The sequence below is a fragment of the Pholcus phalangioides genome, unplaced genomic scaffold (assembly GCF_987345545.1).
Source record: "Pholcus phalangioides strain wild (caught in Gottingen) unplaced genomic scaffold, Ppha-v1.0 ptg000003l_1, whole genome shotgun sequence".
NCBI lineage: Eukaryota > Metazoa > Arthropoda > Arachnida > Araneae > Pholcidae > Pholcus > Pholcus phalangioides.
In genome coordinates, this window is record NW_028301596.1 from 12,056,331 (window position 1) to 12,081,153 (window position 24,823).

The following is a 24,823-nucleotide window of genomic DNA, read 5'->3' on the forward strand; positions in this document are numbered from 1 at the left end:
CATAAAGCTTGATCTGAGCCATTGACCCCCCACTTATTTTAGATACAATATTAGATATACAGTATTTTGGGATTGATCGACATCCAAAAAGGCAGTCATGAAATTTGCAGAAATGTGCTCATATTTGATCATTTTTGTCACACCACGGTCATTGTCTGTACACAATGGCTAATTAGACAGGGGCCCACAATTTATTGCAGATTCCAAATGGCAGCATTCAAAATTTTGCTTTTTTAAACTTGCCAAAAGTTTGGAACGCTAACCCCTCAATGTGAGACTCCCTGCAGTTGCAATCTTTTTCTGTGGTCATGTGGTGAAAGTTTCTGACAAGGACAAACCAGGTATCAAACACCTCTAAGCATCTTTTAGTACTTTATGCGAGTATCTTATTGATCTGGGCTACCACATCCAATGTGCTCATATAAAATGAGAATTTTTGAATGACATATTGCACTTATCAATTTTCTGATATCAGAAATTTGTCTTTCATTTTAAGCCTCCTGTTTGATGTGGAGCTCCTGGGTCTCATTGGCAAATTCGTCAAAATGCCACTGAGCTGAATAGAATACCCATGGATTTAACAGTTATGTTGCCCCCTACCCCATAACTGCTACAGAGAAGTTCGTGGACAAAGGTTTATGCAATAAAAACCAGGCAGCTTCTTCGCTACTGATCTTAATAGTACTTACCATTTTGATATACTTGATACTGCTTTTGTTGACCCCAACAATGTTTATAATTTGCACCACTTGATGCCGCAATGTACTTATGCTTTCTGTATAATATATTCATATGTTGATGCAAGTTACGCAATTCAACAGTATTCATCCATATCAAATCGTATAGTCTCTCTCGCTAATTCGTGTTATAACTTTGAGATGCTGGAATTTTTAAAATTATTTCTTAAAATCACACTGTGCTTTTCCAAGAATGAGTTTCATTTTACCTTTGTGTGCAAATAGTTTTGGTTTGAAGGGGCCATGATCCCTAGATTGGGGTCTTCGTGGACAATCCATGCCAGAATTTTTTTTCACGGGACATTTACTAAATTTATAGTTTGAAACAATGACATCAAGACTTTGTCATGATTTTTGGCAGTTGCATAAAGAATTAACTGGCAAATTAAGACCAAAAAACGGTAGGGGGAACCCATCCAACACACTCTAAGGTAAGTCCAGTTCACCTCGGATTACCCAGACTAACTTACTATACCTGATTATATATATAGTCACTAAGTTTAATAAGAGGGCAGCCAAAAAATTAAATTGGTCAAAATACCAAAGTTCTCCCAGGGAACACAGAAAAGTTGGTTCAACTTTTATTCAACATTCTGCACTCGCTACTCATCATAATCAAAAGTTAATATGGGGCCGTTCAAGTATTACATAAGCAAATTTTTAGCCATTTTTGACCCCCCCCCCCTTGTCAGCAAAATTTCGTCATCAGCTCTGCCCCTCTGAATCCTAACTCATATTTTCATAAAGGGTGGTTGATGACGTAAGCATTATCCAAACCCCCTCCCCCCATCGATGATGACGTAATACTTGAACAGCCTCTATGTACTTTTTTGATGAAAGTTTCAAAAAATATCTGTCCTAAACACAAAATGATTTCTGTTGTGCAATCATCATCTTGGAAAACAAGTGACGGCCGAAGGAAGAGTGTTAGCGCTACCTGTCGGCAACTGCATGAAACGTGATCCTCCCTCTTTCCACCTATACATTATTCCATCAAAACTGATTAAAAGCTGAATAGTTATGATTCTTTTTGAAACACCCTGAATTTATTCTGAATGAAATTGACTTAGTGTACTTCATCAAAACATCAATTGAACGTCTTATCACCAAACAAAAAGTTACATCAACGACAAAAACATTCAAGCATCTGGAAAAACATTTTATTGCATTTCATGCGGCATCTCTAATTACAACCATATACATGAATATAAAATTTGATTAGAAACATTTATAGAAAAATTCTAAGTTATATCTATATAATGTGTGTGTATATGTATAATATTATATACAATTTCTACAAATATAATACAAAAATGAAAAAAAAGCTATGCATTGTTATAAATTATTTTTCTGCTTCATCAAGAAGCATCTGGATATGCATATTGACAACAGCACATCATGCTCATTATATACAAGGGGTAAAAATTCAATAACTAAGCTTGAATAAATGCGGTATCAGGGTTTATTAGCAACTCTCGCCTATACTAATCGATTAGTCAATCTCGGGTAATGATGGCACTGAATCATTTGATTTATTATGGGGTTATCTTTGGGTTAAGCGGTTAAGCGAACTTCCACAAATAGCTTATTACATTTTACTTACAAAAATTTCAAGCTGTTATAAGTTATCACAACTGTATAAAATACAGAAATACTAATGATCAAAATTCCAGCACAGCTGGTAGTATTCTATGAAAAATTCTAATACTATACAAGAGGGAAAAGGGTGTATATTTGCATTTAAAAAAATGCATAAAGACATATAAAAAATATACAATTCCTTCATTTCCAGTTGATCCGATATTAGTTTAAGCATTATTGATGAATATTTGATAGAAGTGATGAATATTTTTGAAAAATGCCAAAAGGTATATTCAACGCTAACTCCTAAACGTCTCGACAATCACTACTCGATGAACTTAACCTATTATACCTGACACTATCTCATAATTAGAGTTTTCCAAACGTCATTAAAAGTTGAAATACACAGCTTTCATATATAATTACTCTATATGCAGATACAGAAGTTGAACGATTTTCGTTCTCTTCCCAAATTGAACTTTTTTATACAATATTAGATCAAAGATTTCTTGATTAACTACTAGGCACGAATTCTACTGCTTCAGAAATTTCATTGAAAGACTATAAGGCACCTACACAGTAAGGTATAATATCGAATACCGTTGTGACTTCCTACCATTCATTAATGAATATTTAGTAAATAAATAAGCATAATGATCAAATATGACGGTTTCGATAATTTACATTTTATTCAAATTTCCACTGCAAAATATTGCGATGAATAAATTCATAACAAAATTTTTAGTTACAAAATACAAATTGTATTTACATAAATGGAAATGACAGAACCTAAACCGTGTTAAAAATAGATTTTTCTTCCAAACACTATGGTCAGTGGATTAGTCTAATCATTTTGCCAGTTATGTCACTTGTATGACATTTCCACATGATTTTAATAAAATTACATTTTCCTCGACGAGATCTTATAAATTAATAATACATCAAAAAATATTTAATAATTTTTGTGGTAACAAAAATGTTCTTTATTCAGAGTCATAAAACGGGCAGTGATTTTGGATTTATTTATGAATAAGGGGAACTTTCGGATCTTCTGAATTTTGGCACTTTGTGGAAGATTCTTTCAATAAAAGGCACTTTAGCATCATTTAAGAGTTTCTGTCATTGAACAATTCCCTCGAATATTCAAAAACCTCCATCACCTTGCAGTTTCTCCACGACATGCTTCACCCAACCTTTGATTCTCGGTGGTCCTTCAGGCAAAGCACAATTTTCACTTGCCAAATGCCTGTGAGCGGGTTCCATGACAACTGTGTTCACTGTTGAAGCTGAATGTTCTGAGCTGGTTTCACTCTCTTCGCACTCCCGGCTGAGCACAGTGGGACACCATTTATCTGAATCTGGTTTCTTGTCGACAGTTTTTTTGGGAATATTTGAGATTAAATAAGGGTGTTCCTCTCTTTGGCTTTTGACATTTTCTTCCAATATGCGTAAACGTTCAAGGATAGCTTGATTGACAGGTCTTTTGCAGATCAATTCAAGCTGTTGTGGTATCCGGTAGCCATTTCGCTGCAGCTTGTGTGATGGAGTGGAATCTTTTTCTGCAGTTTGGGGTGGAGGATTGAGTGGGAGCTTAGGAACTTCCTCTGTGTTAAAGTCTGCATCGTCTGGATCACTGTAAATGGCAGAATCCCTAAACATATCTTCAGCTAGAACATTTTCTATGGCATCGAAAGTTCGTTCATAATAACTGTCTGCTGAGGACTCGCTAGCTTCGGAAGCGCTGTCCTCAGCATCTGCCTTCAGCAAAGTGCCTTCATTCACTGCTTTGTCTCCGTCACTGGATGATGTCGCATTCGAATACTCCGAGAATAAGCTGTCAGGCCTGAGATCATTTTTCCACTGCTTCAATTGATCAGGAGAGATGATATGCTTGGGGACACTGTACTCCGATTCCAAAGGATGGGCCATTCGAGCCCCAATCAAAGAACTCTCCGATTTATAGTTCTGCATTGATTTGCTTTTCTTCATTTTGAGATCTAATATTTTCTCTGCAGTTTTTATATCACATTTTCTCATCCTGTGCTTCATGACAGCAGAATACGCTTTGGCCACCGAATGAGCTAATCTAGAAGTCAGAACTTTGTGCCCTGAATCGCCTTCACTTTTTATGCTCGTTCTGCTGTTGCAACGCCCTATGTCTATTTTTGAATCATCATCGTCAGCAGAATTCACATTCGGCGACGAGTCTGCCTGCTCACGATTCATAGAATGAGAAACTACGGCTTTCAAACTGGCTATTTTAGAACTCATGCTGTTGAATACTTGTTTCAGAGTTGAGTACTTTGAAGCAGCTTGATGATAGATCTTCAGCTCTGGGTGGATAGTGTTAACATTTTCCATGCTGATAGCTGGAGTATTTGTGCACCCAGTGGTCTCTATGTCATAATTATCCCTCCGAACCAATAAACAATAGTCATCATCACCATCTGGAGAACATTCGAGAACAAAACATCCAGCATCATTACCACTAAATGCTGACTCTGATGGATTATCAGAGGCTATAGTGAATGGCCGCTGTTCAGCGTAAGAGCACTTTTGGTTATCATTTCTTAATCGAGTCCTATTCAGTTCAGATTTCGATGAATCAGACTTTGACTCATCATCATCAAGAGAATCAGACCCCATTTGGAAACTCCGAGGCAATGACCCACTCTTCTTCTCTGCATTGGCAAGATGCTCCTCTTGACGTTTTAGCCATGTTTCGGGTGCAGTTGGGCTCGATATCTCATTTTCTGATGGAAGAACTATATCACCATTCAAAGGCACATTTTTATCACTTTTTGGTCTGTGTGCAAAACCTGGTTTGGAATGATGTTTGAAAGATATGTTGTGATGTAGGGAAGACATCTTTGCTTTTGCAATTCCTGTGAACGACTGCACCCGACGCACAGCAGCACTCTGTTTCCAGGAATAACTGGAACTACAGCTTTCAGAATCCTGATCCTTGATAGGAATATCTTTTTTGGCATAATTGGTGTTACATGTCTTGCTGTTGTGATTCTCAACAGGAGAAGGTGTGTTGGGTACCGTTGTGCATTCACTATCTGCACTGCTGACAGACTTTTTCTTGTAATTTGATCGGTCTGGACTGCTCTGTGCAGAATATGGACCAAACTGCGCAATTTCTGGCATATCTCTCGTAGCATAGCTGTGTGCATAGAAAAATGTGACATATTCCCCGCTGCTGTCATAGGGTTCTTCCATAGACTCGCTCTCGAAAGACCTACATCTATAGTTTCTGTTATTGCTCTCCCTATCTGCAGCATCTTCGTTTTCTGTATCAGTAGTTTCTTCAGGTACGCTGTTCCAAGTCCTCCATGATGGCCTTGATCTAACTTTAGTGGCTGATCTCTGTGACAGACTAGGTTCTGGAAGACTGTGCCTTAATCTTGTATCACGGCTGAAAAGGAGGTTGTACGAGCCTCCTCGTAAGAAAGACAATCCACTTTTGCCACTGAAATAACCATTTCTGTGATCTGCGTTTTGATTCACATCATTCTAGAAAGAAAATTGTGTGTTAGAAAAATTCTCTTGATGGATTGATAAAATTAAATTTGCAATAAACAAAATTCACCAGCTAACATTTTTTCAAATAGATTTAATCTGTAAATTAATACAAAGCACCTAAATAATTCATAACATTTTGGCACATTATGTTTGTTTAATGTAAAAAAGCACCTGATTGGACTGGGACTAATAGTTCACCAAGTGGTGACCTCTACCTCTCTCATCATAGAGACATGTCCATCATACTTCCCTCACCCCCACTAAAAGATGCAGAGTCATGCAAAAACCAGTTTTTAACAGCAAAATCACCTCAGCCACACCTCATAAACAGGTTTTTCAGTGCCATGGGTGAGCACTGTGTGTGGAACTGGATTTACAGAGTGCCGAGTCTGGTGATTTGCATTTTATAAGGAAGGCAATTAAAATTTCTTTTTTCCCCCTTAACTAAGGATGAAATTTAAAAAAAAAAGGCTCAGAAAGATGAGACAAACCCAGAATTGGTGATGCATCAACCACTTGGCTTTTGGGTGGCATTTTTGTCCTTCAGTAACTTTTTAATAGACACAGTTCAGAATATTATTTTGTTACATGAAGTTATTGGAAATTGTTATTCCATATAGTAATGCATATAGTATAGCATACAACTGAATGCATTATTTTCATTGAAATGCAGCAATAAAATTTTCGTACCTGACTTCTAGACCAGCAGTTATGATCATCACTAATGTCCATTTGGCTGGACCAACTCTCTCTGGAATATCCTTCCTCTTCTCGAGGACTGCTGCAAACAGAGACACTCTTCCTACGACCAGATGAACTGACCTGTAGGAGAAATCATACAAAAAAAAATTTAATACAACTAGTCACTGTTCAGTGTGTTCTAAAATAGTCAATATTTCTTTTTTGGTACATATAAAATTTAATTTTTTTTTTTTGATAATTTTAAAAGTGTCTAAAAGCTTATAAAGAGAGAAACTTGTGAAGAGACTTACATTTTTTCCATTGGAAACATGTTCACCCTGCAACACAAGTGAACAGAGAATTAAATTTCATGTATCATCCAACATTTCGTACAAAAACTAACAACACATAGTACATAATGCTTGCAAGAAAAATAAAGAAAATCTTTATTTTTAAATACCAAACCCCATATGTAATGGTGACTAAAAACTTAATATTAGCGCCTAAATTTTTCTGTTAGCAATTATTAAAATGGAGTCTGTGGGGATAACAGATAAGTTTTAGAAGTTTTATCTACGGCATGAAGTTTCATTCTTAGTCATAGAAAGGGAACAAAATATATTTTACACTGGTTTGTTGGCTTAAAGTTATTTTTTAGCTTAAAATTTATTGCAATGAGTAAATTTTCAAAACATCAGCTTAATGATGAGCAAAAGAAATTGATAAAACGCAATCATTAAAAATAACTTGAATTAAGTAATACCAACATTGAATTACTGTATTTGCTGGTGAAAAAATTAAGTTAACAAGCTTTATCCCTGTATCTTAATAAATTAATTATTGGAGTTCAGAAATTTCCATAAATGTAAATCAAATACATACTTTAAAAAGTGATTCTTAATTATAGTAACATAGAATACCAATAGAGAACTCACCTTTTTAGGACCTGTTGGGAATGAAAAGAGAAAAAAATATGTTAGAGTTTGTTACATTGAACAAAATATTTATAAAAAATATATAATTTTCATAATTTTCAAAAACTGAACTGAATGAAACAAAAAAATTGAAATTTTAGATTTTCATTGAAAGTATCATACTAATTGGGAAGGTTCAAACTATCCAAGATCCTTGATGCAGAAAAATTATTTTGCCAATTGGTAAAACAGTTCAAGTTTATTATTTTAATAAAACAACCATTTTTGATTTGGATTGAAAACTCAATCTCGTAAAAATAAAAGAATCATGTTCCTGTGATTACAGTTCTATCACACAGTTGCATATGAACCAATTGGAAGTCATTAAGGAAAATGCCAATTATGTTTATCCCAACACACACACAATCATGCCTCTAAAATGGATCTCTATATTCATAATAATTGGACAACTAATGAACGTTAAACACCATGACCAGGATAGTAATTACCAGATGCAGTATTTTACTGTTCGTGAACTTTCAGAACTGTATATGTTAAAGTAAATTGGTTATTGTGCATATAATAACCAGTTATTATATATAATTACCAATCATATCTAAGTTTGATCATCACTTTTACCAGTGAGTATACATAACACCCAAGCACTGTTGGTACTTGGCTGACCAAGGTCGCTAAATGAGATATCAGGGTATAATCCTAAAATGTCAAATATGAGCTCACTATATCAAGGTCCAGTTGTAGAATTCATCAAATAGGACTTAATCACATCGTAATCTGACTGTATATGCACAAAAAATTGTGAATAAAAATCTAATACACCATGTTACACATGACACTTGGGCATTATGCATTACCATCTGTAAAAGTGGTAAATTTATCAAATGTGTGATCCGAATGGTCAGTGATTATGCTTAGTAACCAGATTTATCACATTTATAGTGACATATATGTGTCACCAATATTGAAGAATTTCCATGCATATTGATCAAGTTTTTAACATCAATAGATCATAAATGCAAATAATGATTATAGCTGAGAACAATTTTCCTCATTAAAAAATTGGCATAAATCAAAGAGTGTTGGCTGAATTGTGTTGTTCAATAGATTCTTTGGTGAGAGTGATTCAATGTTGATACAAAAGATACTAACCGTTCTTTACTTTGAGCCCTCTCTTCAAATTTATTTCAGATTTTCGCCTCTCCTGCTTCCTCTTTTCTAAATACTCAGGAGCCGACAGCTGTCTCTTCGATGTTGTCTTTTCTGTAGCAGAGTCTGTGCGAAGAAATGTATATACGCACCATTAAATTTTAATACTACTAATATAAATGAAAAAATCTGTATCAACAGTAGAAAAAAATTGTTCAGTTCCGATTTTAAAATGAGAGACAATTATCTTGCTCACCATCCGTTTTACTCTGGCCTAATTCCATCACTAACTGCCTTGCATGTGATGGAATAACAGCATTATAGTTCTCAAGTATCACTCGTTTAAGCTGGAGGCACCATTCCCGTTTCTGGTCCAAGTTTCTAGCCTAAAACAATAAAAGAAAGAAAAAAGATAAATTTTCAAAATTCAATATCATAGTTCACAATGAAAATTTAAAATATTTGATGAAAATTTCAATCATTTAACAAGTTGCTCATAAAATGTAACTTTTGTAGTCCTTGAAAGAGCACACCCGCTGTGCGGTTGTGTGGGCATCCTGCTGGACTCTCATCCTGAGGATCCAGGTTTGAACCCTGTAGACGGCAGTGGTGGTCGGCTGAAGTTGGTTTGGAAGTTGGTCAGCTTCGAGGCATGAATATGAACCGGTCTCCCATTTAAAAACGTCTCTCCCTAGAGAGCTGATACTAGCATAACATGAAAAATCAAGCATTTCCATCTTTACTTTAGAAATGGAAGCAAGGTGGCAGCATGAGTACGAAACAAGCGCAACTCTACAACATAGATTAAGGCCACACATTCCGGCATGTGCCAATTCGTTAGAAATTCAGAAGAGTAATGTGTACGAGATGCATGTATGGTTCAGTAGTACTAGTCCTTGAGAGAATGAATATTGTATCAAAATTCTTATGCAGTACGCTGAAACGGCAAGGAGGACACAAATACAGAAATTAACCATTCTTTGAATCACACAATGCAATACTTCACCAAAAACCAACTCTGACCATATCGCTATTTTGCAATTTACTGCCATTAATAAAATAGGTTGGAAATGAAGACAATGTCTATCGATGGTCGCCTCAATCTCGTTAGGAAAAAAATATCGATATCCTCCCTCCAGTTTGAACTTGGGACCATGGCAGTAAACTTTACAGTAATAGAGCATCTTACCACCATGCCACTCTGATGCAATTCAATACACTGTCATATTTCTGAACAAATTATTGAAATAAGAAGATAAACATATCAAATGCATCTCAAATCAATATGAACTTATCGAATAAGAGGCAAGTAATCCCTCTCCTGGCTCAGGTATTCTTGAAAATTGCTGCACCTTTGATTTGAATAAATCAAATACTCCTGACATAATTAGATTGTTTTCTCACATCATATTTTGGTGATGTTCAAAGCATTTTAAAGTTCTTTGAAAATTTATAAAATTACTCATAATCAACACAAAATGTACATTTTTCTCCTTAATACGCAGAAATTTTAGATGCTGATATTGATTACATAGTCACCCTGGCAACCTGGCGCCAGGCATTTATCAAGCCCTTTTCCATGTGTGTGAAGTTATGAGCATTCAATCATTGGAAAATTAGGAAAAGAACAGTAAAAAATTAACTTATATTACTGGCATATTTAAAATCAGTGAATTTAAAAAAAAAACCCATTTCGAAATCAAAATTCCTATTTATAAAATACAAGTACACCAGAACCTCCCTATAACAGTTTTCTCCCAAATTTATTTAATCTCATCTCTTACTTGAAGTGATCTTATTATGCTACTACTAAATTATGTATATATGTACAGAAAGTTATTCATAGTACAGTAGACTCTCTATCCAACCATGCACTAATCCATCCTGTCTAGTGATCTGCTGTTTTTAGACCGTTTTTTTTTTTTCGAGCATAGAAGAGGAAAACATGTCACTTCTGTCACGTACACATCTGTATTAAGAAGTGTATATTATTCAAATGGGCTTTTCCAACTAACTTCCAGTAATCCAGCAATTTCAGTAATCTGACACACCCTGGTCTAATATGTGCTGGATTAGCAAGAGTCTACTAATTATATAAGTTCCTATTGGCTTTACACTGCAAAATCTTATTCTACTGTAATTTATTTGGTCAGATTTTAAATGGTGTTCATATGGTGCAATAGCTCATTACAAATTAATGAGTGCCTAATGGATTCAACATATTATATATACATAATTGATTTCGCAACTTCCCTCATTTAACTAAATTTTCTCCATATGGCTGGCCCTCAGTCCTACTTAAATCGGATAAGAGGTTCTAGTGTAGTATGATTGAATTTTAGTTTGAATTTCTTATCATTGCTCTTGAATTCTCATAAAAATATGATCAAAATGAAGTAAAAGAAAAAAAAACTAACCTGGAATGTGTACTGGTAACGAGGATTATCAAATGGGATGACATGGAAGCAAAGTGGTTCACCTTGTATACTTTCGATAAGCATGAGGTTGGAACACTAAAATAACAATGAAATGATTGATTACATATTCAACATGAACTTGCATACATAGATCATTTCTGCACATACAAATATATAAAGAAAAGCATTATTTGTGTGAAATATAAGTACACGGGGGTCTCTTAACAATCTTTGAATGTTAGCTATCTGCTTAAATTAATTATTCCTATTTTATTTGTAGGTAATACCTAAACCTCAAAATTGAAGTGGATGTTAAAAAAACATTAATTAATGGTATTTGTTTTCTCATTTTTTGTTTAACAGCTACCTCATTGGGCTTACAGACTGTTGTAGTACTTGATTTGTAAATGCAAATGCTAATTAATAATAGCATGCCAAAAAGGGTTGTTTTACAATCACAGGAGGTTTTTATAAATTAGTTATTTTTACCATAATGTGCGTTTTGTAACTGAGTATCCCTTCTTCTTTCTTCTTTGCAATTAACAGCATCTTATCAAATAAAAATAGATGACGTAAAGCTTTGGCACGATACATTCGGAAGGCACCTTCAGCTACCAGCTCACCATATGTGGTCAAGTCTTGGCCCTAATTTGAATAAGACAAAAAAAACAAAAAACAATTTAAATTGAGCACATGCAAATATGAAATGTCTTACAAATAACAAAGCAAGTGGTAAACATGAAGGCACTATCAATTAAATAAAAAAAATAACAAACCTCCCATCCATACAGCAAACTCTGGATTTCTTGCACACGAACGGCATGCTCATGCTTCCTCTTCATGTCATTAATGTGATAAGCTATGCCAGTCATTACGGAGAGCGCATTCTTCACATCTGTACATGCATTGCTATCCTTCTCTGAATGTTTAACTAAATTCTATGGAAAAAATGAACATGAATGACAATATTTTGATAATGTAAAAATTTACCTAGCACATTCTGAGATGATATGCATATAAAACTGCTCTATGGGTTAAAAATTTTCCCTTACTTGTAACAATAAATGATATTTTAGGATCCTCTGAACAGGTTTCAATAAATAAGATCCTAATGGTAGACTGTGCTGTAATGCTACTTGTCGCTGCTGTAAAAATCAAAAAGAAAAACAAAATTCAATCATATTTAATTCCTCCTTTACAACAAGCCTTAAAATAGTTTCAAGTCTCAAACTAAATCACAATTTTATTAATTGTTTTTCTATATTACATATTTAGCCCATTATAAGAATATTTACTTAATTCCATCCGCTATTCAAAAAAAAAATACCAAAGTTATATTTTTCATCAGAAAAATATTTTTTTTAAGTTGATTAATTTATCTGGAGAGAAATATATTTTGAACATACCCTGAATACTTCAGCAGTTTCCAAGTTTCCCATCAACTCCGTCAAAACAGACACAGTTCTATGGAGAAAAAAAAATATATAAAATGGAAATTTAAAATAAAATACTGTATAAAATTTTCAACCTGCTGTTGACATTTTAATATCTATAAAAAATTAAAATCACACCCAAGAGAATAATTATATATAAGAATAACAGTGCCAACATACATTGTGGTCACTTTACTGATAAAATAAAAATGGTGACAGTACAGTTGGACCCATTTAATCAGGTAACGGGTAAATGAATATCCTGTTTATTTGAATAAAATTCTCTGAAACCAAAACTTTTCTCATAGAGACTATGTTAACCTTCCTCGTTTAATCGAATAGTTCAGCAACTTCTTCCAACTTAATCAAACATTACAATTCAAGAAAAAAAAACTGTTAATACACATTAACCACAATGTATATGACATTCTCATTTGATAAAACATTTGAAATTAATGGCGAATATGTTGCCAAAATAAGACAGAAAAAAACCTATAGACTTGAGAGTTATTAACGGTTCCAGCACACAACATCCAATTGAGTGGGGCATTTGATTATGCTGGAAACAATTCAATTGCTGTTTAGCGTAAGTTAGAAGAGTTTATGTATTTAAAACTGATGAGAAGGATCAATATTAATAAAGCATCTGGGAATAAATCAGACATCAAAATGAAATAAAAATCATATTAAATTACAATGATCACAATACCCAAGATTTCTACTTTTCGTTTCAAAAGTTATTGTCTTCTATGGGCTCAACACAGAGCAATAATAAAATAATTGAATGTACATACTGAAAACAACTTGGACACTGCTTTACCGCACACCAACTCTGGTCATATATATCGCCATATAGCAATTTCCAACCAGAGGAGTTGGGTGGGAAATGAAGTCTCCGTCCATCTGTGGTCGCCCCAGGTTCGGTAGGTAAAGAACTTGCTTCAAACGTTCTATGCCTGGATTCGAACCCATGGACCTTGATGGCAACCTTCATAGTGGAAGACGAGCATCTTACCACAGCACCACTAGGGCGCAATTTGGACACTGAGGCCAGTACCTCTTATGTGAGCATACAAAGGGGGGGGGGGTTCTTCATTTTTATTAGTCTTCTGACTTTACAAGCAGATTGTCATCCTCAGTTTTATAGCAAAAAATTCAAATCTAGTCAAAGACCATAGAAGATTCTGAGAACAGCAAACCGATTCTCCAATATTTCAGAGTCCATATCACATCCCAGAATTTTGTCATAAATTGTTTAGTTTTGCTTTTTTCTCTATCAACCTACAAATTTTACTGCTTTTTTCTGAATGGGTTGATGGGCTCCACCGCAAAAACTTTGTTTTGATGTGTACTATCACCCCAGTTATCAGCGGGATTCAACATTACTCTGCATAAGATGAAAATATTGGTAAAATACCATACATCAAGAACTTAACAAATCCCAGTCACCATGGAGACTAAGAAATTGGTATTGGAGTGCCTAAAACTTTCCATGGGTGATTACTACATTTAAGTCTGATTGTGATAGAAAATTTTCTGAATTCCCCCCCCCCCCCCATGACAAAATTCTTTACCGTGTTCCAGAAAAAATAGAGAAACAAAATTATTTCAAACTGTTTTCTCTATCAAAAAAATATATATGTTTGGCTCCTCCTAGCTGACACCCCAAATTTTATTTTGTCAAGCCCTTCAATACATACAAAGCCTCCTAATAGACAAATAGATATATTATTATCTAATAATATTTTTCACCTTGGATAGTTTGTGCAGTACTGAGTGTACACTTCAAAACCATTGCTGTTTTTAACAAAACAACCTGCTATTGCTACGGCATCCATTCCACACTGTTCAAGTTGTTCTGCAAACGAACTGAAAGATTCAAATGAATTGCATGAGACATTGGTAGAAAATAACACAAGTCATACATGGAGCACGAAGAGAATGAAATGTATATTTCAGTGTTTTTTTCTCTTTTTTATTTGACAATAACACTACAAGTACAATCTGATACAAAAGGACAAAAACAAACAAAAAAACCACACATGAATACATAGATTAGGAACACATTCACTCTGTGACTCTAACGGGCTAAGGTGTCCTTCCAGTAGATCTACAAAAATAATCTATTGTCTGTATTTTAGTGTTTCTAATCCAAATATTGGTTACTTATTTTGAATGTGCCATGGCTCTATAAATGTCAGGGGCGTAGCCAGAAATTTCGTTCGGGGGGGGACCGCTTTCATTTCGGGGGGGGGGGGGACCAAAGTGACAGAACAATGGATTTGGCCATCTTTTTCCCTTTTTTCGGTCATTTTCTCACATTTCGGGGGGGGGGGGGGGACCAGACCCCCAAGTCCCCCCCCCCCTGGCTACGCCCTCAATAAATGTGTCTTTTCTCAAAATGTACAAGGAATATTCGTGGGTATAGCTCGAATGTACGTACAATTATATTACAATCACACTTGCCAAGAAAATTTAATTGTTATACCTGTTGAAACTGTAGATGTCTTCAATATTGCTGAAAAGTTCGTCCAAGCAATCATTACTGATCATAGAATAATTGGCTTCTTTGACGTGCTTTAAATAACCCTAGTAGAGCATTCAAAAATGTAGTTATTAGTAGCGCAAGTGCATGTTTTCACATACATGCATAATAGTAATATATTGATAGTATTTCAGATAGTGTAAAATGTTATTTAGAGTAAAAGTCTGATATGACATTTACGACTTAGAACAAGAATCTTGGTATAACAAGCGATTGTGGAACAGCTAATGTTAAAGATACAAAATAAATTTATTATAGCGACTTGAAAATTATGAAGCATTTTCTATAATGTCAAACAAAAAATTCTTAAAAATGCCAGTTTTTGCTTCTCCCTCCTCTCAAGAATTAAACATGGCGACACTTATCATGCTCCTTGTAACAATCACTCTGAGGTACTTCTAACAAAGAATGGACACAGAAATGTAAAATCGTCATAACTCTTTCTTCCTATTTTTGTGATAACCCACTCTACATAGGTTGTGATGATTATTTTATTAAACTTTTGTTTCTCCTAGTGGCTAAAAGACTAGTAACCAGAACTTGCAGTTTAAGTCTTTTCCAAAAATGACTGAAAAAATGGTGGTAAAAAAACTTCCGGATTAGTGGGGAAAATGCTGATGAGTCCATACAGTCATGGAAGTGAGCAACGATATAATCACATTCAAGTTGACCAATTGAATCGCTTGGATGATTAAATCAAAGCCAATTAAAATTAAAGCATCTAAAAGCATTTTAATGCAAAGCAGTGATTTTCTACAATTTTATAACCTGACAGAGCAAAAAACGTTACATTTCCTTATAACAAGAAGTTGTTTTGCAACAAAAATTTCCCTTGTGATTGTGAATTGTTGTTATAGCAGACTTTTACTGTATTCATCACATTTACATGATGACTACCAATGACATCTTCATTTCGTATAAGTATATATATACAGGGTGTATGTAGTTGAAGTTCATTTATTCATAGCTGTCTATAACCATAACTATTCATCACAAAATCATGGAACTTTATTAATGACTCAATGAAGGGATTTGGGGGAAGGGGGTGCCAGTTCTGACATTTATTCTGACATTGTTATCTATGCAAACTGTAGAGCATGTGTTAATTTTCTGTCAATGAAACATCTATATTGATGGTACACAGCATTTGAACATCTCCAGCAAAACCATTTCTTCACTAAACAATAAGACAATGAATTCACAAGAACATTCTTTTTTGTGAAACTCTTTGGGACCCATTCAAGTGATACATAAGCACCCATGAAGCAGAGGGAGGGGGGCGGGTTCACATTTGCTGACTTTTGATGACAAAGTAAAAGGGGAAAGGTTCAAATTAATAGGATATGAAAAAATGAAATTGAGACATTATTTCCAAAAGCATGTATGTTAATTGGAAGGTCTTATCCTTCCCGTACTTGCAATCATATAAAGGGGTCCCCAGAACATCAATTAAGCAGTGGAGGGCGGCCCATGATGCTGTTAAGTTTTACAGTAATATACAGTAATAGCAAGATAGGGATAAACAGGGAAATGAAAGTTACATGTCAAGGACGGCAATCTTGAAGAGACTGCAAATTTGGGGGGGGGGGGGCATTTTCAAGTTCACCTTTATGGAGGCAGATCGAAAGCTTGTGGGGGGGGGGGCAGGTAGGGTAAACATTCTAGAGAAGTTATAAGTTACAATCTTTCAAAAAGGATTTTAAATTAATAGAAATTGACTAAAATAATACATAAAGGTATTTTTTCAATATACTGTATTTATATATTTCTTTTAATCTATATATATAAAATGACGTCCTGACTGATTCATCATCGCCGAGCCAAAACCACTGGAGTTATGAATATGAAATTTGGTAAGTAGTTTTATTTTATGAAGCAAAGAGACCCATTAAGAAGGGGTTTTAAAAATTTGACCCCTCGTGTGTCATAAGAGGGTTCAATGGCTACATAGAGAAATCACACCTAACCAAAACCAGTGAAGCTGTATTTATGAAATTTGGTCAGTTTTATTTCATGACATAAAGACTCACTCCAAGGTTTTCCAAAATTCGACCCTTAATTAAGGGAATCATTAGGGGGTTGAAATGCTATGTAGAGAAATCATGTCGAGTGAAAATAGCTGAAATTATAAATTTGAAATTTGGTTAGTATCTTCATTTTATGATGCAAAGACTCGCCAAGAGGGGATTTCTCAAAATTCACTCCCTAATGGGGTCGAAAGGAGGAATTTTCGGATTACCAAATTCACGCGAGTGAAGCCGTGGGCAACAGCTAGTATAATATAATCTTCAATATTTATATTTCTTTCTTCAACATGAAAGACTCTCCTTATGTCCCTACATAATCTTCTTCCTTATGTCCCTACTTAATCTTCTGGGGGTCGGCAAAGTCTCCTAGATAGGTACCTGCACATTTCTAGGAGGCTTTGGCACAGCACACTTAATTTTACTGGAAAGGGGGAAAGGTTAATGCTTCACTCACTTTTGCTGACAAAGCGGGCGGGCGGGCGGGGGGTAAAAATGACTTAAATTTTTTGCTTATGTAATTCTTGTATGCCCCCCCCCCCCATTTTATAAGCACATGGTGTTTACGCATCAAAATCTAAAAATCTATGCTGAGATTTCCGATCCTTGAAGGAGGGGGGCCTTAGAAAATTCTCTCCATCAGTTCATTATGTTCTAAAATTTTTATAATTTTCTGATAGGTGAGGCTAGAGACAGCATGCTAACTTTAACTATAGACATCCTGCACATGATAAGACAGTTTTATTTACCTGGATGATTTCATCCAAGTCGCGAACATACGTTCTTTCCGTGTCCACAATCTCCAGCAGCACCCGATCGGTATGACTGAGGTTAGGATCGCACCACCTAGGTTTCGACGACTGAAGACTGCTCAAGACAGAGCCGCCAGAAACTGGAAGCTGGCCGCGCTGGTGATGATGGTGCAACAGCTGGTCGGCGGAGGACGAGGCAGCGGCAGACCCTTCTTCGCCGGCGAAGTGGTCATCGTCATCCAACGACTCGATGCTGGCCAGATACGACTTCTTGACGTCCAGGCCATTGCGGGGCAGCGACGAGGACGAGGAGCTGGAAGACGACGAGACCGAGCTGGTGCTCAGGGGTCGCTTCTTCTCCTCGAACACCGACTCGGAGTAACTTCGCTGCTTCGAGCTCCCGCCGCCGTAAAGCCTCGAGGGCCGTCGACGACCCGTTGAACCTATAAGATTGTAAACACATAAACGATTACACAAAGACTAAAAATCACGAATACAACAGATAAAATTTACATAGGTACATCGGGGTCGCGAGTCTGGTGCCCGAAAGCCGAATTCACCCTTTGGCTTCCTCAGATTCCTCGCACAAGCTGGAGGGAGGGAGGGAGAGTCAAAATTCATACTTGCCCTGGTTGAATAGAATGCATTTTTCTAATTAGATGAATCCCGGTGCACGGATGAACTTGGTCACTTTGCGGCCTAGTGCCTTTCTAATGTTTATGTGAATTTCGGTCACGAGGGAAACGATAAGGCTCTAGGCCGGGAACAGTGCTCGTTTCTCGCATGGGTGAATGGGGGCATGTGTCCAGGGCCCACGAATTTTCAGAGCCCCTTAAATTGGTTGTTTTTTTGTATTTTAGGCACGGCCCATATATGCCCGCTTTCCCTTCATACGCCTCTGCCACAAATGCGCACCAGGCCGTAAAACTGAATTTCAGTGGATTAGGTAATGAATACTTCAACTGCCATGGCTTGAAATTCTATCGATCTATAAACAGGGATTGGCAAATCCCAAGCGCAAGGTCGACTAGAAAATCGGTATTGATACCTAAAATTTTCAGTCTATGGACTACTGTAGTACAAAGCACTCGCGTCAGAGTAATCTATAGTCAAGTTCAAGTACCTTCACACTGTGCAAACGTGACGTGTCACGTAAACGTATCGACAGAAGACTCATGGGTGGAATTTTATATCACATGCATTACAACGTGATCCCACGTCACGTCATAGTCTGCCTATAGAGTACTCTGACGTGTGGATCTCTGTACTACAATAGTCTATAGACTGGAAATTTTAGGCGCCAATACCGATTTTCTAGTCGAACTGGCGCTTGGGATTTGTCAAGCCCCGTCTATAGACCGATAGAATTTCAAACTATGGCAGTTGAAGTTAGTATTCATTACTTAATACACTGATGAAATTCAGTTTTACGGTCCGGTGCGCATTTGCACTTGCCTGAATAACTATATTCACCTGATTGATATCCACTTGACAGATGGACCGCATTGTTCTTGACGGACGAGCCACAACCTCCAGGATCACACGGTGGTGCCGAAGCACCATCATTCTTCACCACCAAATTCTGGCTCGCAGGCGGTGGCGGCGTCGGTTGCCGGCGACTGAATTTCCCGTGCAAGGAAGAATCAGTGCCGCTGGATCCTTCTTTAGTAGCACCATCGCTATCGCCGACGCCACTGGAAGAGATACCGTTCTTGGCAGCGATCGCGTCGAACATGTCCAGCAGGCTAGACGTTATGTCCGTCGACGTGCCTACGAAAATACAAAAACAAAACAATAAATACACAAGACCTCAAATCAGACAACACAAAAACAGGATGTATTAAACCAAGGGTGCTCAAACTTTTGGAGAGTGAGGGCCAATCAGTTGGTTTGAAAACGTGTGGCGGGCCACTTAAGTTCTCTGAAAATCTTTTGAAGGCCGCTCAAGCGATCTGTAAATATGCCGCAGGCCACTCGTGATCTGGGAATCAGCCATAGGCTACACTCAGTGATCTGAACCTGTGCCACGGGTCACTCAAGTGACCTGGAAATGTTTTGTAAGCGCTCAAATGGTCTCAAACTGCGCTGCTTTTCACTCAAGTGATCCGTGAATATGCCGCAGGTCACTTAAATGATTTGGAAATTTGCCGCAAGCCACTAAGTAATGTGGAACTGCAACGCGGGTCACTAAAGCGATCTGGAAATGTGCAGCGGGTTACTTGAGCGATTTGTAAGTGTTTCGCGAATCACTCAAGTGATCTATAAATATACTGCGGGGCTCTTAAGTGATCTGGGAATGTGCTGCTGACCACTTCAGTGATGTGTAACTGCGCCGCGGGCGACTTAAGTGATCTATAAATGTGCCGCTTCGTTCGTTTTTTACAGAATTGGATTCGAGGTCGCGGGCAACATCAGATGAGTCCGAGAGCCACATTTGGCCCGAAATTCAGAAGAAACAATAAATATTCAAGATTTCCCCCAAAAAAAAAAATCACAGATGGTGTCAAAACACAAATAAAACTCACGAAAACAGGATGTATTACATACTTAGGCTCAAAAAAAACAACAAAAATCACGGATTTCACGCCAAAACGGAGTTGTTCTTATTTTTCCATCCAACCAATCCAGTCAACAGAGCAGGATGCCGTCGCCGACACACACACACACGACAAAATATTTGCCTAGCAGTAGACACAGAGAGCCCCACCAAAAATCATTAACTCTGCCTGTGGTAGAAACCAAGACTAGGCACAACATATATATATATATATTTCAATAATCTTTTTGCCCTATCCTTTTCTGGAATGGATCAATAAAAGCCTTGGCACGGATGTCCCCGTCCGTCATGGCTGGAGGTGGGAGAAGGGGGGGGGGGGTACTTTCTTAATACTGGGGTGGCTTTTCCTGTCTCCACTGAAACAGACAATACCATACCAAAAGAACAAAACAAAAAATTAATTGCACTTTCACAAGATAATACATTGCCGCACGCGATACGGAAAAATTACCCACGAAAAAATTCGATTTCCATTCTCCCGCGAGAAGGATCTAATCCTCGTAGATTGGATCCGACTCCGCATCCATCATATAGCACCAATTTTTAGAGAACATATTCGTCACACACTGGTTTCGAAGTTGCAGTAAGTAAATTAGTAACATAGGCATTCCAACTTCTGCTCCGCGAGACCATGGGAGATTTTCTGAGATACCGCAGTGTCGGGAGCTATTTACAAAACTGTCGACACTGCGAATTTAAACTTCTAAAATGAATTTTTCATTGAAAATATCAGTATTGGAGGCATGTTAATAATGTATGTTTGGGTTCAAAGAGGAACAGGGTGGACGCACTTCAAAATTTAATAGCAAATCAACAGTGGATTTAAAAAAATGCGTTTGCGCTAAAATTAGGGCTGGGAATCGATTAAAATTTCACAACGGTTTAATCAAAAAATTTTAATCGAATATTTTCAAATGCAATTTCATTCATAGCAAACGTAGTATTAGTAACTATATAATATCAACTGATACTATAAAAATATAATCTCTTTTCATGTTTCACGCATCTGTCTACTGAATGGAAACAAATACAGAAATAAATTAATAAAAAAGGGCAGCGCCCGCTCGAAGCTATTTAACCCCCTTGAACTGAAAATGAGCTCGTTGCCTGAAAATAAATTGCAGTTCGAGGAGTCCCCTTTTGCCAGAAACATGAATGTGCAAATTTCTAGAACTTGGAAAACGACTTTTGAATGTTTTACTCTATGGAAGTTCTCCTAAAACGTTTTGTAAAATGTGTTTCAATAGGGAATATACATTTGCGTTTCTGGAAAGACAGATAGCAAAATAAGTGATCCAATCAGCTGTTGAAATAAACACAGTGATAAAAGTGAAAATATGCACATTCATGTCTCTGGTATAAGGAGAACATTATGCTGAACATGCTTGTCATATCCTGGAATTTCTTAACTTGGATTTTGTCTGTCTTTTAAATTAGTAACTTTAGAAATCATCACTAGCTTACGTTGAATCGACTTGTGTGTCCTCATGTCGAAAAATTTGATCGCGATATTGATTCAAATACGTTCACTTATCTGAAATGTTTGGTATAGGAACATAATCTAATCGGTTAAGTCAAATAAATCAATTTTATAATTTAACTTTTAATAAAAAAATTTTGATCGAGACGATTATCTCAGCTAAAATTTTCAACTGCGATTAATAATTGATCGATTAATTGGACCAGCCCTAACTAAAATATTTATCATGGTTGGAGTTTTTTTAAAGTTCAAATTTTACTCAGGGGTGGCGTTGTAAAACGGAAAACTCGGCATAACGCATAAAATGCAATACAAACAGCGCATAATTTATGTTCATGCCGATTTGCGTTACATAAAACTATCACATTTCAATACGAGCAGCTTTTTTTTTTTTTTTTTTAGCTCGGGCTACATCTAAACGGGTGTAGAATGTTGAAATATGGTAGTTTTATGCAACACAAAAACATTAATTATGCACTTTTTTATGTCGCATTTTATGTGTTGTGTCAAGTTTTACAGCGTCAAATCTGTGAGTGAAATGTGAACATTTTTTTCGAATTTAAAAAAAAGGAATCGGAAAAATTTCAGGCCATGATAAATATTTTAGTGTAAACCACACCTTTTTATGTCAATTGGGGTGTATTTGTTATTTAATTTTTAAAATGTGTCCAAGACTTGTCCACCCTTTATTTTTGGCCTACGGAAAATCTGTTTAGCCTCAGATTTGTTCAAAGGTTGATCGAGGGTTCCTCGCGAACTGAATTAAACCACTAAATTAGAGGATCCAATAGCCTTTTTAAGTCATGGTACGAATACTTCTGGGAGCAGAGGTAGGGACATGGAGGGTGGGGGCATGTACCCCCCAAAGACAATCAAAAATTACACTTCATGAGCGACACAGCAAAGACCACTACACCCCCCTTCAAAATGTCAAATTGTTTAATGAAGTAGGCTTTCTTCCAATTTTCACCTGGGGATTTTGGGTAAGGTGTTCCATCGCGAAATAAACTTTACAAAAAATCTGGGCTTGCTAGTGCTAAAATAAGAGATGTTTAAGTAAGCGAGATATCTCGTCAATGTCGCTTAAACAGTTAAAAATTTACATGGAAACATGGGAAGAAAATACTTTTTATGTTATCGAAATTTCTGTTGATTTAAAGGTTTTTTTTGAAGGTTAGTAACACGAAATTTCTTACGAGATTTCCTATGCTTCTCCTTGCCCAACTTCCCCCCCCCCCCCAAGGGTCAATCCAACGCACGCCCGTTTTGGAGAATGTGATTCGCCATTTAAGGGAGCTCACGAGAAATCATAACGGCAAAGTGATAAACTAATACAAAACGATATCGTACAATGTATGAGAGTAATACACAAGTCACGTGAGCAGGAAATATTCGAAGCATTATAAAATACAAAGTACCCTAAATAAATAATACATAAATATTGGAGATTTTGGAAAATAAGAACCAATCTTCATACGTCATAGAAAAATGAACAGCAAAATTATCAATTAGATACATGGACGTTTGAAGTTATACATTGACTCAGGACAGTTGGGTCACATTGCAACTAATAAAATAGAAAAAATGAACTTCAAAGACATGAAAGTTCTCAAAAACCAATATAAACAGATCAATGTAAGACACAGGATTGCCGTAAATGAATCTCCTTTTAACTTTCTTTCTCATCATCTTCCTGGCAAACTGTTGTTACACAGGACGAGTAAACTCACCCACTCGTAGTGAGATTAAAACTGAGACTGAATGACTGTGAAAAATGAAAAGTGGGACTTTCGGTATCCAGCCGAAACCGTCTTGGTACGGTGTGGACGTACCCACCGTACTGGGACCGCCCACGATTAAGATAGCATTTGCACGAGTAATAATCAATCAGGAGACAGGAATTATAATTTGCTCAAATCGTTGCTGCGGCTCACTTGAAATCAATCAATCTACATCAAAATTGTTCAACAAAAATTTAAAAAAAAATTGACACATAAAAGGTGTTTTAGATATTTTTTCTCAATTATTGTTGGTTTAAAATCCTGTTTGAAGCAGCTCAAAATATCTCAAAAAGATATTCCTTGAGCATCCCCATCAAACTCGGTGTGCACCTCCTAAAGTCGATCCCGAGTATGCCCTGGGCTTGGGCGTATGCGTCATTTAAAGTTCCAGAAAAAATAAAGTAAAGCTATATGATGACAACACGTTAGTTATTTTGCAATATACGAGGATAGTACGTAAGTCACCTGTGCAGGGGTTACTCGAAGCATGAAATTGGGAGCCCCCCTGAGTCAAGGCCATGTTGAAAGCATCATAGCCCCCCCCCCCAGCCAAGGGATTTTTCTGAGGCCCTATCTGACAAATTCTTGAAAATTTTAACCGGTTCTCATTTTTGCGAGAACCCACTTCTCTCGAGAAGTGACACAGAAGTTTACACAGAACGAGAAACTCACTCGCTGAGATCAAAACAGACTGAATTATTGGAATGAAAAGTGGGACTTTCGGTATCCAGCCGAAACCGTCCTGGCGCGGTGTGGACGTAGATAGACGATGCCTTCCACTGGGATCACCCACGATTAAGATAATATTTACACGTGTGATAATCAATCACGACAGAAATTATTATTTTTCAAATCGTCGTCACTGCTCACTTGGATCAATCTACATGAAAATAGCTAAATATGTTTTTAAAAAATTAAAATATCGAAAAAACACCTTTATAATTGTCAACTCAACCAATTTTTGTTGATTTAAAATGTTTGAAGTAACTCAAAATGTTTCAAGAAGAAATTGCTTTAGCCGCCCCCCCCCCTCCTCCAAACCCAGTGTGTCCCACCTGAGCTCAGGTTTCACGTGCGCCCCTTTTTCCGAGTATAAGATAAATAATTTAAAAGGCCAAAAAAAGGTAATAACATGAAAGTGATTATGATACTGTATTATAATGATACAAAACGTTAGTTATTGCACAATATACGAGGGTAGTAAGCAAGTCATATGCGCTGGAGCT

The 24,823-nt window shown here is 36.6% G+C and overlaps 1 protein-coding gene across 5 annotated transcripts in view; it reads right to left on the minus strand.

Annotated features, from left to right (window-relative positions):
- Positions 1-1,883: 1,883 nt before the first annotated feature.
- GEFmeso (Guanine nucleotide exchange factor in mesoderm) overlaps positions 1,884-24,823 on the minus strand; it is a 131,786-nt gene continuing 108,846 nt past the window's right edge. For all 5 annotated transcript variants that reach the window (XM_089244229.1, XM_089244201.1, XM_089244220.1 and 2 more), the window contains exons 2-16: positions 19,253-19,549; positions 17,777-18,222; positions 14,947-15,047; positions 14,211-14,327; positions 12,432-12,489; positions 12,078-12,170; positions 11,802-11,963; positions 11,515-11,670; positions 11,026-11,121; positions 8,865-8,994; positions 8,612-8,734; positions 7,463-7,473; positions 6,839-6,865; positions 6,537-6,668; positions 1,884-5,837 (exon numbers count right to left, since the gene is read on the minus strand). In XM_089244229.1, coding sequence (XP_089100355.1) covers positions 3,462-5,837; positions 6,537-6,668; positions 6,839-6,865; positions 7,463-7,473; positions 8,612-8,734; positions 8,865-8,994; positions 11,026-11,121; positions 11,515-11,670; positions 11,802-11,963; positions 12,078-12,170; positions 12,432-12,489; positions 14,211-14,327; positions 14,947-15,047; positions 17,777-18,222; positions 19,253-19,514 — 4,290 coding nt within the window. In that variant the 5' untranslated portion in view covers positions 19,515-19,549 and the 3' untranslated portion in view covers positions 1,884-3,461. The remainder of the gene's footprint in view (positions 5,838-6,536; positions 6,669-6,838; positions 6,866-7,462; positions 7,474-8,611; positions 8,735-8,864; positions 8,995-11,025; positions 11,122-11,514; positions 11,671-11,801; positions 11,964-12,077; positions 12,171-12,431; positions 12,490-14,210; positions 14,328-14,946; positions 15,048-17,776; positions 18,223-19,252; positions 19,550-24,823) is intronic.